This window comes from Epinephelus fuscoguttatus, linkage group LG11 (genome assembly GCF_011397635.1).
Source record: "Epinephelus fuscoguttatus linkage group LG11, E.fuscoguttatus.final_Chr_v1".
NCBI classification, from domain to species: Eukaryota; Metazoa; Chordata; class Actinopteri; order Perciformes; family Serranidae; genus Epinephelus; species Epinephelus fuscoguttatus.
Genome location: NC_064762.1, coordinates 33,875,201 through 33,889,173, shown reverse-complemented (window position 1 = coordinate 33,889,173; position 13,973 = coordinate 33,875,201). Strand labels below are relative to the sequence as shown.

The 13,973-nt window shown below is 39.9% G+C and overlaps 1 protein-coding gene across 5 annotated transcripts in view; it reads right to left on the bottom strand.

Annotated features, from left to right (window-relative positions):
• Positions 1-3,620: 3,620 nt before the first annotated feature.
• Positions 3,621-13,973, bottom strand: part of enah (ENAH actin regulator) — a 182,170-nt gene continuing 171,817 nt past the window's right edge. For all 5 annotated transcript variants that reach the window (XM_049589641.1, XM_049589640.1, XM_049589637.1 and 2 more), the window contains 2 exons: positions 10,376-10,433; positions 3,621-8,833 (listed from right to left, as the gene is read on the bottom strand). In XM_049589641.1, coding sequence (XP_049445598.1) covers positions 8,796-8,833; positions 10,376-10,433 — 96 coding nt within the window. In that variant the 3' untranslated portion in view covers positions 3,621-8,795. The remainder of the gene's footprint in view (positions 8,834-10,375; positions 10,434-13,973) is intronic.

Genomic DNA, 13,973 nt, shown 5'->3' with positions numbered 1-13,973 from the left:
CATCGGGGAAGCTGTTATCATGCTGCGCTACTGGAAGAATCAAGCTCCACAGACAGGTGTATGAAATCAATTGGAATTGTCAGTATTGTCATAGACTGCACTGTTGCACTGTGTTCAGATGTGATGCAGAACTTAGTGCATTCATTAAAACATTTACTACACATTAAAGCAGATGCTCAAGCATATTACTAAAATTATGTTACATAGTAAACACATATCTGTCCCCATATTTTTGGTATCATGAGGAAACCATAAAAAAGAAACTTTTCAAGGATTAATTGAACTGATAATCTCCAATGCTATAGCATCTCTGTAGTAAAGTGCACCATCAGCTGAAAGTGATTGCATCAAACCACCTTCAGCAAGTGAACCAAGTCACTAGAACATGACCTTTAAGTAGAGAAGAGTCAGTAAACGCTGCACGCCTTGTCTAATATAAGCAAATGCTTATGGGTGACCTGAGTGTTTTGACACCTGCTGCTCAAACCCTAAACTCATAAACACAATAAAAGGAGGAAAACTGATTTTGAAAATTCAAACTCTCCAATCCAATTACAGCATCAACCTTCTCTCAGCTTCCTCATCTCAGTATCTCTCTCTTTCTCTCTCTCTCTCTCTCTCTCTCTCACTGCAGTTCAGAGTGTTTTCCTGTCTTAGTGCAGCTGTCGCCACAGTGCAGCCCTTCTCAGGCTGCAAGTCAAACAAAACCTCAAATGAACTGCAGATGCACTGCCAGACCTCCTTATGCCCCGCCCACAGGAAGCATTGGTGTAAGTGAAGCTGCACAGAAACAGTTAGACAGGCAATAAAGTGCGGGAAGTCTCTTTAATCTTAGACACAGGCAAACCTGAAGTATGAGAATATTTGTGGCAACTGCAGTCTTTGGAGGTGTCAGCCAAAAGGTATAAATTAATACATAAATACGCACACTGGCTGATGGTAAATGATATTGAAGAAAAGTCATAAGCCGTCACTGTGTGTTTTAAAAAACTGTATTTGGTGCTTTCAACATTTCCTTTTGCTTTTTTTCCACATCTCTCCATCTCTCTCTTGACCAACTCCTGTTTCTCTCATGTCATATATCAGCGACCCCAGCAAGTGACCCAAGTTTTCTGAGAAACATTCAATGGACAGCTGAGTTTGAACTAAAGGATCTGCAAGTAGTTACACAAAAAGCAAGGGATCCACAAAAATAGCTGTGCAGGAGTGGGAGAAAAATGACAAAACCCTGATTTTGCACAATTAAAAAAGACTTCTTCAAAAATATTGACGACGTGTAATGCATCTGACTCTGGTGGGGAGGGTCAGTACAAAATCCTGTGAGTATATTCCTTGTGGCTGAGTACACTGGAAGGGCAAACCATAAGTTAGCAGTACTGTAAATTCAAATCTTGGTCTTGACCCCAGTCCTGTCCTCCTTTCACCCTCCAGCAAGGCAGCAGCAGTTTGGCTCAGCTCACTGAGAGGACAGCACAATAAGGAAGGACTGCAGAAAGACACCATGCATCATCAGTCACGCTTACAGATAAAAAATGTTGCATGCACTCATCTTCCTCTTCCTGTTCTCTGCTGAGCGTGAGCATAAGGCGCTGTCAAACATGCTGTCAGAGTCACTGGGCTGGGGAACAGAGGCCGACCTGGTGTTCTGACAGATGAGGGCACACCAGGAGGGATTAAGGCCTGCAGGGAATTCAAAGTCAAGATTTACCTAAAGTGACACATTGTACCATTTGAAAAAAGAATTAACCCAATTTTCCTCTTGGAAATTAAAAGTTGGGTTTATAAGCAATACAACTTTACCCTTTATTGCACAATTGAATTCACCCAGGGGTTTTGCTGCTACAGCCTTACTTTGACTGGTATGACAAGTAGCTTATAGTGGCTAATGTTAGCTAAAGTTAGCAAACTATAAATAGATATTTCTGCGTAACTGATATTAACTGTGTAACTGAGTCACTTCACTGACTTAAAGGAGCACTGCATGCCCCGAATGACTGTTTGCATATCAGTAACTCACCCCGTGTTATGCTGAATTCATTAAGAAAACTTTATCTTGCATGCCTCCATGGTGAACGAAGAATGCAAAAACAACAAGTATTCTTCACAAATTGAAGTAAAGGGAGACAATGTTTGACAACAGCAAAAAGATATGAAAACATCTGTTAAACTCTCATACGACTAGTGCAATACAATCCATGTCTCATTTACGTAGTCGTACACTCAGTAATTCCCAATCAGACAGCCCTTTCTGATGGGTACTGAAATACAAGTGAAATGTATGCTCTCTTCATGGCCATGACTCCATTTACAAAAAAAAGTAATTTTATCGCAGAATGGAGGAGCTGCTGGTCTACCACTGCCTCATTTAATTTGTTTATGTTATTGTGTGACTTTCTGTGAATCTGAACTAACACTTTAAAACACAAAGGTTATACAATAACACAGACTGATCAAGGCAGTGGTAGACCAGCAGTTCCCATGTTCAGCGAGGTAAAATTACTGTTATCAGTCGAGTCTGGATTTGAAGAGACCATAGGACCCAGACACACCAAACTGACTTCAGAGAACTAGCAGCGATGAAAGCCCCCCTGCTTTATCCCCTGGTGTTGCCATGTCTCAGCCAAAAAGTTGCACATGAACACACCATAAAGACTTCAGCCGATAGACGACCAGCACCTACATTCTGCACTTGCAGGAGAGGAAATAATTCTCCACACCAGTAGACGGTGGTCGTCTGAAATCATCATTCAAAACTGGAAACCGTTGGTCGGGAGTTAGCACATTGACCACACAATCCAATGTTGAAAGAGCAAAGCGTGTTTTCAGTACGCAAGTGAACAATAACACAAATCATCAGGAAATGTTTCTGCTAAAGAGCTTGTGGTTAAAGAAAATAATCTTAACTCATGAAACAAGTTTGTTTTGGTCCCACTCCCCCTTGACTTTTGCTCTTTGTTTACTTTTCTCACTTCTGTTTCTGTTCTTGTGCGCTAAGCTGAACTACTGATCAGAGTGATTTCATTCACTGACGAGCTCCACAGTCGTCAACACTGATTTAACATGCATTAACCAACAGCTGACTGTTGGCTTAGTGTGTCAGAGCTTATAGACCAGGTTTTACTTTCCCCTCAGATCCCTGGATAAATGAGACTTATGCTGTAAAAGTTGTGTGAGAGTTTGTAAATGGATGTTTTGGTATAGTTTTGCTGTTGTTAAAAGCCAACCCCTATGACTTTAATTCATCAAAAATCTTCTCAGTTTTTGGATTCTTCGTTCACTGTGGAGGCATGCGAGAAAAGCTGTATTTTTTTTTTTTTTTTTTCACAAATTCAACATAACATGGGTGAATAATCAATATACAGATTATCATTTTTTGGGTGAGGTATTCCTTAAAGAGTTAGTAAATTATAAAGTAACTATGGAGCTCTCACCTGGAGTTTGAAGAGAAAACATTGGCAAAAATGTTGTGATGATGTTAAATGCTATGATGGCAACAAAGAGGCATTCTATGTTTGATATTTATTATAAAAGTCTGCAAAATAAGATGAGGCCAACACAAGTAAAGCTGAAAAACCCTATTCAAGGTTCATAACTGTGAACATCATTTTAAAAGAAACAACTTCTAGTCTTGTATTGCAATTTTTATTTAATTTGCTCAAACAAAACAATATGTTAGCATGTAAGAAAAGACTAATTAACATGAGAACAGTATGGTACAATGCAGATGATAAAAGAATAAATCTGGAAACCCATCCATTAAAACTTGCTTCAGCCAAATTCATCCCTGCAAATTCACAATTCTCTCGGTTCCCTCGGCAGAAAACTGGGTTTACGGACAAAGAGAAATGTTTCCATCAGCAATCTGACATCAACGTGGAGCAGACCTTACTGCAGAGGACAAAACACATTTCCAAGTGTGTAAAGAAAGCTAAGCTGCTGAACACACGCAGTTTCTGTGACATTTAAACGGCATCACAGAACACTGCAGTCAGACTCATCCGGAATTTATGTTTAGAAAAATCATCTCAGAGCGAAGATCATCTTTTAACTCTTCCAGGCCTCATGTCTCAAAGGCTTGATTGTACTTCAGAGCTGTTAGAAAAGCAACCTCACAACTGTGTGGAAATAAACACATGTATGTAAAAAAACAAACATAGGAGATCTTGGTGCAAAGATGTTTTCTTGGTGGGGAACAGTAAAAAGGTCATAAAACTCTCCCTTCAAATCAACATGACCATGATGGGGAAAAAAAGCCAAACTAAATAACAACTGCATGTGATCATAATGACAGTCCCTAGATATTATTACTAGTCATCTTTATATCTTTGACATATTAAATGCAACTTCGGAACAAGGCACAAACCACATAGCTTCACAAAGAGATAAACTTTTACTTGATCCAAACATTTCACCCTCCATCCTGTCCAAAGGACTGAACATAGAGACAGACATCTTTCTTTTTGTTAGATCTCTCCACAAAATGATACAAAAATAAGAAAGGCGACTTTGTTGAGAGTGATTACGTTTAGCAAGAGACTGCCGAGTTGAATCCTTTGGTGAGAAAGCCACACTGTTGGTGACCGAGGCTCTGTTGTCAGAGTATGTTGGATTGCTCTGCAGGTTTTTGTCTTAAAGTGCAATTGATGCTGTGTAAACACTCAGTACAGGGAGCTGGCTGGGTGTTTCCGTTAGAAAAAAATGTGGATGAGAAGATGAAACAACTCCACAGAGAGATCATGAAACAGACCTGACCCTAATTAACCCATTCATTTTTCTAGTCACAGTATTTTTAACAAATTTGAGCCAATCTGAAGCAAATGAGAAAGAAGCGGAGGGAGCACTCATTTTTACTCAAATCTGTGACTTCTCATCTTCAAACATCCAAGCCCTTGAACACAGAGTTGTGTAGTATGAGATCCAACAGCCACAGACAGCCAACGATTAACCAACCTTTGTCTAGGATTCTGGGGTACATGCAAGACATCATAACTCCTTAGCTGCTTCTCCTGATCTGAATTTCAAGGGACACAATGTTGTACATTAGGATCAGTTCAGTCATCAGTTCAAACAGTTGTACAGTGTCTTCTAGAAAGGTGATGATGCCACCAGGGTTATCGACAGGGAAACAAAATTTTAACAAAGATTTAGTGTTACAAACTGAGAGTGTGGAGTTTCAGCAGCCCAGTTGTCAGAATAAAATGTTGGCATTGTACGTTTCTGCAAACCACAGATATGTTACAATTGTACATTTCACATGTATCACAGTAACATCTCTAAATTGATGTACTTCAGATCACATGTATATGAGCTGACTTTGTCATCAGGAGGAGGAGGGGAGAGTGGATGGCGTGACACCTCGGGGAGACACCTTGGTGAGACAATTGCCAAGCAGCAGAAAGCAGCATACCACTGTTAAAGACCAACAAAGCCAGGTATTTTTAACAAGACATCTGGATATTTCCAGCCACGTTTGTGGCAAAAAATCCTGGTAATCTTAATGAGACTTCGGGACATTTCCAGCTGTGTATGCGGTGGCAAAAATTGGTATTTTATAACAAGATGTCAAGATAGTTCCAGCTGTATTTGTGGTGGCAAAACTGAATATTTTTTAACTAAATGATCGGACATTTCTACCTGTGACTGTGGCTACAAAACCTCGTATCCCATAACTAGATGTTAGGATAGTTCCAGCCGTATTTGCCGCAACAAAACCAGGTATTTTTAACGACATGTTGGGACATTTTCAGCTGTGTCCGGTGTGACAAACCCAGGTATTTTATAACTAGATGTCAAGATAGTTCCAGCTGTGTTTATGGTGACAAAACTGAATATTTTTTAACTAAATGATCAGACATTTCTAGCTGTGTCTGTGGCTGCAAAACCTGGTATCCTATAACTAGATGTCAGCATAGTTCCAGCTGTGATTTGTTGCGACAAAACCAGGTATTTTTAACGATATGCTGGGACATTTTCAGCTATTTTTGTGGTGACAATACTGGGTATTTTTCAATGACACATTGGAACATTTCCAGCCATATTTATGGTGACAAAACCAGGTATTTTGAGCCAAAACATGATCTTTTCCTCGGCCTTACCAGGTGATTTTTCTGCTTTAACCTAACATGTTAACCACAGTGTAGTGTAGACATAAAATTGAAAATGTAAAGAAAGTTTGAAAAATAACTGCTATATGCGAAACGTAGAAATTGAACATGAATCAAATCAATATAACACATCCGTGGTTTGCAGAAACGTACAACACCAAATTCTATCTAGTGATTGTATTGTTCAGGCAGGGAGTGTCTAATGAAAGGATGCTATCAGGTTGAATTATGGGAGTTGTAAGACTAAAAATCAGGATATTTCTGCCCGTTACTGATTAAATTTTAACTGTTCTTTTTTTTCCCCAAAAAAGGCCTATTGCAAGGCTCAAGATTTAATGGAACAGCAAAATTAAATCACTGGAGTGCCCCTTTAAGTTATAAATACTGTTACTGTTGCAAAGGAGCTAGAGCTGTGACATTAAGGATGAACTGTGGCAATAGTATGCACACTGCATTGCCTTGTGAGTTCTCAATCTGATGTATGTAACTACTGAGATATCACAAAATTCACTTCAAAGATGCTAAAACACAACATTTTACAACTGTTTTTAGATATCCTATCACCCTGGATTCCTTTGGAAAGTCAAAAGGTTGTTTTCAAGCTTGTCCCGCAAACCTCACTGTGGGTGGCTGTTAGACCGCTGTATTAGTGGAACTGTCCCTCCTCAGGATTTCAGAGTACAGAATTATAACACAGGTTTGTATCTGTTACTTTGACATGTGATCTTGGAGCAACAGCTACAGTATTTGGAAATCAGTCTTGCAGCTCCCAACATGTCCCTCTCAGGCTGATTGTACTTCAAGTTAAACAAACATCACTAAACTGACAAAAAAAAAAATGTTGAAACAAAAGTGTTCTTAGAATAAAGTGACAGTCCTGTTATCTGTGTAACATCTCAGGGAAAATACAGTTTCTCATTTTAAGGATTTGACATTGGCAGGAGAAGAAGGCAAAGAAAAAAAAAGATGAAACAAACACGTCATCAGTAAGCACTAGAAATAGTAAATGGCACATTCAGGTCCTCTTTTGGACACCATCTCTTACACATTTGGGATGTCCCGTGCACCTTTTAAAAGTTTTACTTTATAAATGCAGTAAAGTAACTAAAAATAATAATACAGGATAAAAAATCAGTTCAGCTCCAATGTGACTAAAGACACAGTTTCCTTGGAATTTATAGAAATCAGAAATTAAAAAAGGGAGGGTATTGTGATTTAGAAATGGTGCTGTTCCATGAAATTCATGTCTTACAGTGCTGTGCTGATATTCTTTCATGTCAGCCTTCAGTTTAACAAAAGATCTGCAATAGAGTTGACAAGAAGTGGCGTGGTGTGTCATACAGTGACATTGTCTAATGGGGGCTCAGGAGGGCCAAAAAGGACAGACGGACATTGAAAAGTGTTTGTTGGTGTCAGGACTGGGGCAGGTGGGCTTCAAAATAGATGCTACACTTATTGCTTGTAATAAAACTTGCGACAGGTAATGCAATTTCGTGGCAGACTTGTGACCCTCACCTAATAAAGAAAACAACCATACATGCACCAAACGGAGTACCTTAATGTGACAGACGTGACAAAGAAAGGGGGAAGAGAGAGTCTTCAAATCAAAAACGTACAGGAAGGGAAATTCAGTTCTATCTACATGTCTGGCCATGGTCAAAAAGCATGACAGGTATTAGCAAATCAGCACTTATCGTTGACGGAGAAAGTTTGGTAGAGAGCTACAATGGCTGCCGTCTGACAGGCAGCCATCCTCCGTGTCTTGTCCGCCTGCCGCTCAACAGTATGAACAAAGAAATGAAAAGTGTCAACAGAGCGCTCACTTCAGGAGGGAGACGACACGAAGAGACAGACAAGACAGCATCCTGTTTAAAGATTGGATTATTGAGCTACTTGATATGGCCGTAGATCTACACTGAAACAGACATGGTTGATAGATGCTTTTTTTTTTCTAAATAACTTTTTCTCTCTTTTGTACATATTCAGGTTAAAATAGTATTTGAGGAAGACAAGCTTTACAGTGTCCTGCAGTGGTGGACTTCACCAGAGACTGTCAGTCCCCCATACACTCTCTCACACACACGCACGCACGCACGCACGCACGCACGCACGCACGCTACCCCTATGGCATTATGGGAAAAAAAGTTTTTATTTTCCATCCCCACTTTCTTCCTGTCTCCAAACTCTCTTAATAAAACGTGCCGTTTGATAGTAAATCACAAGATTCTTAGCATCGACGTTGCTGTTCACTTATGCGCCAATGGTTAATACAGTATCATTGAAGAGTTCAATATAGTTTTCTTGTGTTTTTTCTTGTTATTATAGGACAAAGAGAGAGAATTCATCTTTGCATAAAGATATTTGCTTCTCTTTCAGACCGTGCACTGTCCTCCAGGATGCCCTCGGCAGGAGGAGGGGGAGGGGCGGGGAGGCAGCGGACGCACAAGGCTTCGTAGAATGGATTCTATGAGTCACAGCTATCAGAGTTACAAGCCTCCCACCACCACCCTGTCCATTGTTATTCTGTCCGATGCTGCCCCAAATAATGTCCTCTCTCAGTATTAATATGATTATTGTCATCATCCCAGTTTTTGTTGATTTTATTTTCCGCTGTTGTGTAATGTCGTGTCTTTAAATTGACCGTGGTTGTCTGTCGGGTTGCGTGGATATAGATGTTGTGAAGAGGATCCTCTACGCCGTGCTAGACTTTCCCAGCTCCTCCCTGATTGCTGAGGAAGTAAAGAGAAAGACAGAGGTGTGCATGTGAGAATCACCCAGCTGTTTCTGACCTGAGCTCGACTCTGCCTGGGAAGAAGAGTTCCAGGTTGGTCCTACCTTTTCAGAGGGCTGTTGCAGCAATGTGTGGCTTACAGTAAGGTACCAAAACACCACTTACAGTGATCTTTTTAAGTGGGGTTATATGAGGTACTTATCCATAGTCAATGTATTACATACAGTAGGTGACTTTGGCACGCCCCCAGTTTGGAGAAACAAACAGCATTACTGCCACAGAAGCTAAGTAATGTACTGCTATGGACGAGGGCAACTCCGGTGTTCATCTCCTGTTTTCCCAATGGAGTTTGACTTTGAAGAGATGATGATGTTTAACTAGTTAATGATGCACATTACTGTTGGAGGGGCAAGAATGATGAGCGGTCTAATGATCAGACAGAGTTTACAGTAAACAAAGTCCCATTTTAACTTATTTGGGAGAAAAAAATAAAAGTGAATGGTATAAATATTATAAACTGTCTGTTGCGGGCATCCACCATGGTTTACAGACTGGCGCACAGTTTTCTGTGCAATGAGAGACCATTATTGACCTTTTGACTTCCAATTAAAGTGGTTTGGATTACATGGATGTACCGTTGGCTTGTTTTAAACCTGTCTGACTGCTTGTGTTGAGCTTTTTACCATGTTCGCAAAACTCAGCAATTACTGTGATAAGTACAATAAGTCCCAAGTTGTAATAAATCAGTAGAACAGAGGAGTAGTAGTATTCAAGGCTGGATCAACCCATTAGTGGACATTGTGGGCCCCTATGTGCCTCCTGTGTTTTCTAATTTAGTTTGTAATCTGGCCTTGCTCATGTTTCATTGCTCTAAGTATAACCTCTGGTAGCATTGCTAGGTGCATCATTATTTTTGAAAGGCATGTTACTTTATACGGACTTCAGATCCTCACATTTTGGCTTGAGGTGTCACAAACAAGCAGCTCATAAAATTGATCAGAAAACTAGAACACATTGCTGACATCCCTCTGAAAAGGTTGGACCAGCATGGGGCTGCTCTGCCAATGTACAGTAGTGTCTGTTTGGGCTACTGTGCTGAATGAAAACCCTCAGGCAACTTCTCTGCACCAGAGCAGCACACCGCAAAAGTCTGCCTACTGCTGCAATAACATCAGTACTGCAGCTCCATACACTGAACCATGTGAACAGGCTGCTTATGCTCACAAGAACATAAACCACATTCTGAGTTGCTATATGTAATGAGTCATAATAACACAGCACCTTTGACAAACGTATTATGGTATGACCAGAGACTATGTTTCACTTCCTGTCTTCAGTCAGTATTTCACTTAAAACATAACCCCTGAAAATATCAGCTATCTAAACAGTTCAAACAAGACAGAAAGAAAGATAAAACAGACAAAAGACAGAGTAACCACTGCATTGTCAGTTTTATGTGCTTGATGTATAGATTTACTATTAGAGAGATGTCTAAATGTTTGCTGTATGAAAAGAGAGCAGAGGTTCCAGTGATAATTACCATCAATGAGCTCTTCTTTTAGCTTTGACAGCTCCTTCCTCATCTCATCCAGAATGTCCTAAAAAAACAAAACAAAAAAAGTCACCTTACAATACATAAACGTGATACATGTCAGACCTCAGAGACAAGACAAAACAGTCTTTCCACCTTCCTACCTTAAAGCTTCTAAACCAAAATCTTCACAACCAGGCATGTTCCAGCAGGAATATGATCCGAAATTTGGGAGAGATTAACAACGTCTGCAACTGAGATTGCGTAATTCCCAGGTGCTAGCATGTAGCTACATGTAGCGGTGTTGGCTGCTTGCAGCCAGTGAATGACTGTAACAGAGTACAGTGGCGCTTTCTACTGTGAAAAATGCCCAATAAAAGCGGCTAAACCACAATCTTCACAACGAGGTATGCTGCAGCAGGAATTTGATACAAAATCAGGGGAAAAATAACATCGGCAACAAAGGTTACATGTTTCTCTGATGTTAGCATGTAGCTAGATGTAGCAGTGTACGTAATGTAAACACTTGGAGTAGCGTGTCTGGAGCAGATGAACATATAAAGATATCTGTCACAAGCTGACATTAGCTTGTCTTGAAAGTAGAAAACTAGAATTACCGTGGCTGTATGCCTCTGTGCACCACCACTGTAAGTTTCTTACAGTTTACATCCGTGTCTGAAAACATGGATGCTTCACACACATCTTCCCCCCAGCAGCACAGAAGATCTATACAATCAGCACAGTTTCAGGTTGGGCACCCAAGATTAGTGTCACCAATTAAGCATCTGACCAAATGGCTCCCCTTCTGTTCCTGAGATATGGTGTTTAATGCCAGAAGAGTGTTTTATGCAGAACATTATGATGTCATAGTGAAGCTGACCTCTGACCTTTTGGATATAAAAAGTCATCACTTTATTATTTTATCCTATTAGACATTTGTTTGAAGTTTTGTCATAATTTGTGTAAGAATTCTTGAGGTATGGCCAAAAACATATTTTGTGTGGTCACACTGACCATGACTTTGATCTCTGACCTTCGACCACAAATTTTCTTAAGATGTTCTTGAGATATTGCGTTCACAAGAATGAGACAGACAAGGTCACAGTGACCTTGACCTCTGACCACCAAAATTTCAAATTAATTCATCCTTGAGTCCAAGTGAGGGTTTGTGCCAAATTTGAAGAAAGTCCCTCAAGCTGTTACTGAGATATTGCATTCACAAGGATTGGACTAATGTACATACATACTGTATGTATGGATGGACGGACAGACAATCTGAAAACATAATGCCGTCGGCAATGCTATCGCTGGCGCAGGGGCATGATGTTTTCGATGAAAAGCCTGAGGGTTTTGCTCACAAAGATTACTTTTACATATGTTTACCTCATTATTTGAAATGCTGGCAATGTTTAACATAAACATGCAACATTGTAACACTGTATATATGACTGAAAATTCAGTCCAGTTTGAGAGCACATGCTGACACAGAGACAAAGTTTCCTCTGGCTTTTGGATTTAGTTGGGTGGAGGCACTGCCAACTGGCAAAGGGAGATTCTCCGTCTTCCTTACAAAGTAGCTAATCCCTGTGTAGGGACTCCCTGTGAGATTAGGCCTTAAGACTCACTTAATAACAGCAAGACGTAAACAAAGTGCGAGGAGATTAGTAAATCAGTTATATGGAGTTTGAGCTATACTCTTTTGCCTCCAAGTCAGGCTGAATGAGAAAGAGTAACAGCGAGTATAGTCATATACAGGTGTCATCTGTCTCGTGGTCCCACTGCTGTGAGGAGCTGTGGTAGCAGATAGGCAGGGCTCTGAGAGACTCTGGACTTATCTAGCAGGCTCACTGACATAGGTCAGAGGGAGGAGCTGCCTTATAACAGCACGGGTCACTGCACACACCCACACTGTTTCTCCTCGCACCACGGCTGCATAATTAGTTAGAGGGGAAAAATGACCTTCCCTGTGTCAGTGTATGTTATGGCTGAGATGAGCAGTTTGATTGCATAATCACAATGAAATATCAAATATAAGCATCTTAATAAGCAGGTCATTAGTAAAAGATTCATTTTTAAAAACTCACTACCTTGGATTATAATTACACGAAGACCTCAAGAGTTTACTTGTCACAGCTGTGTTTCATACAAATGTATTTGACTAATATTAATGATTATCTATGGATATTATGGAAATGTCAAAGGTCTCATGTAAGGCTTGCTCCCTAATAATCAATCAACATTTGTTGGACAGAAAGGTCATTAGTTGGAAAGATTTCATTGGTTGCTTGGTTAAAGAAACTATTAGGAGCTGTGCCTTGTCAATATACATCAAAACCTATATGACTGGAGCATGTGGGAATTTAATTTGAAAGGACAGACACAAGAAGTGGCCACGCTCAGCAGCCAGACAGGCGTCACATTAATTTCCAGGGCTGGTACCTGCAGTTATGCTACAGGCTAGTTAATAACATGTCGGGCAGGAAATCCAAAGTGTGGGATCATTTTGAGAAGGTGAAAGACGAACCCATGGTCAAATGTAAACTTCATTCGTTGACTACAAACATGATGTATCATCTGAAACATGGAAGTAGCTACATGCCCATTAGCCACTTAGCACAATCATTACTGCTTTGCCGACAGCGTCATTAACAGGCGGCTCACTCAGTGTGTGACGTGCACTTGTAGATAAAATATAGGCCTATATTAATAAAGGTTCATTAGTACGGATTTGTATTTCTCTGTAATGTAGCACAGTGTTAACAATGTTACTGATACTATTCTTTCTCACACCTTGAACTCACACCATTGTGTTGCCCCACCCAAAATATATCATTTAGTAATTAAATTATTATCATAAACATGTGAGCCACTTGTCGACTGATGGCCCTAAATGACGACTACTGATCGACTAGGAAAATTCTAAGTCGGGGGCAGGCCTGATCTCATGCTAAGTAGCTGCATAAAATGCTTGGGTGGTTGAAATAGTATGGAAAAATGCATATGTTTGGGAAGAACTGAGCATATGAGCATAAATGAGATATTGATAATACTGAACAAGTTGTGTGAGTTTGTACATGAATGTTTTGATATAGTTTGTTGTTAAATACGCGGACCCCATTTACTTAAATTCATCAAGAATTTTCTCAGTTTTTGGATTCCTTGTTCACAATGGAGGCACACAAGAAAAAAGTTTCCTTCATGAATTCAACCTTATATGGGGTGAGTAATTGATATACAAATTATCACTTTGTGGGTGCAGTATTCCTTTAAGAAATGCAAAAAGGTGAAACAAAGTACATGAAATTGGAAGAAACTGAAGCAGTTGCATTAAACCATTTAATACGTGAAAACGTGTAAGAAGCAAGCGTCAGTGACAAAGATGTAGAATACTGCACTGATCTATATGAAGTAGAGCACCAAGGTAAAAACTGTTACACAGCTGCCTTTTTCTTGTAGTAACAGATTGTCTACCAATTTCAAGAGGAATGTTATTCTGGTTGACTGATTTTTCCAACACTGATTTTGTCACATATTGACACAACTAGACACCACATGACAAAATAATATTCCACCTATCATGTGCAGTGACATAATGACAAAAACAAGT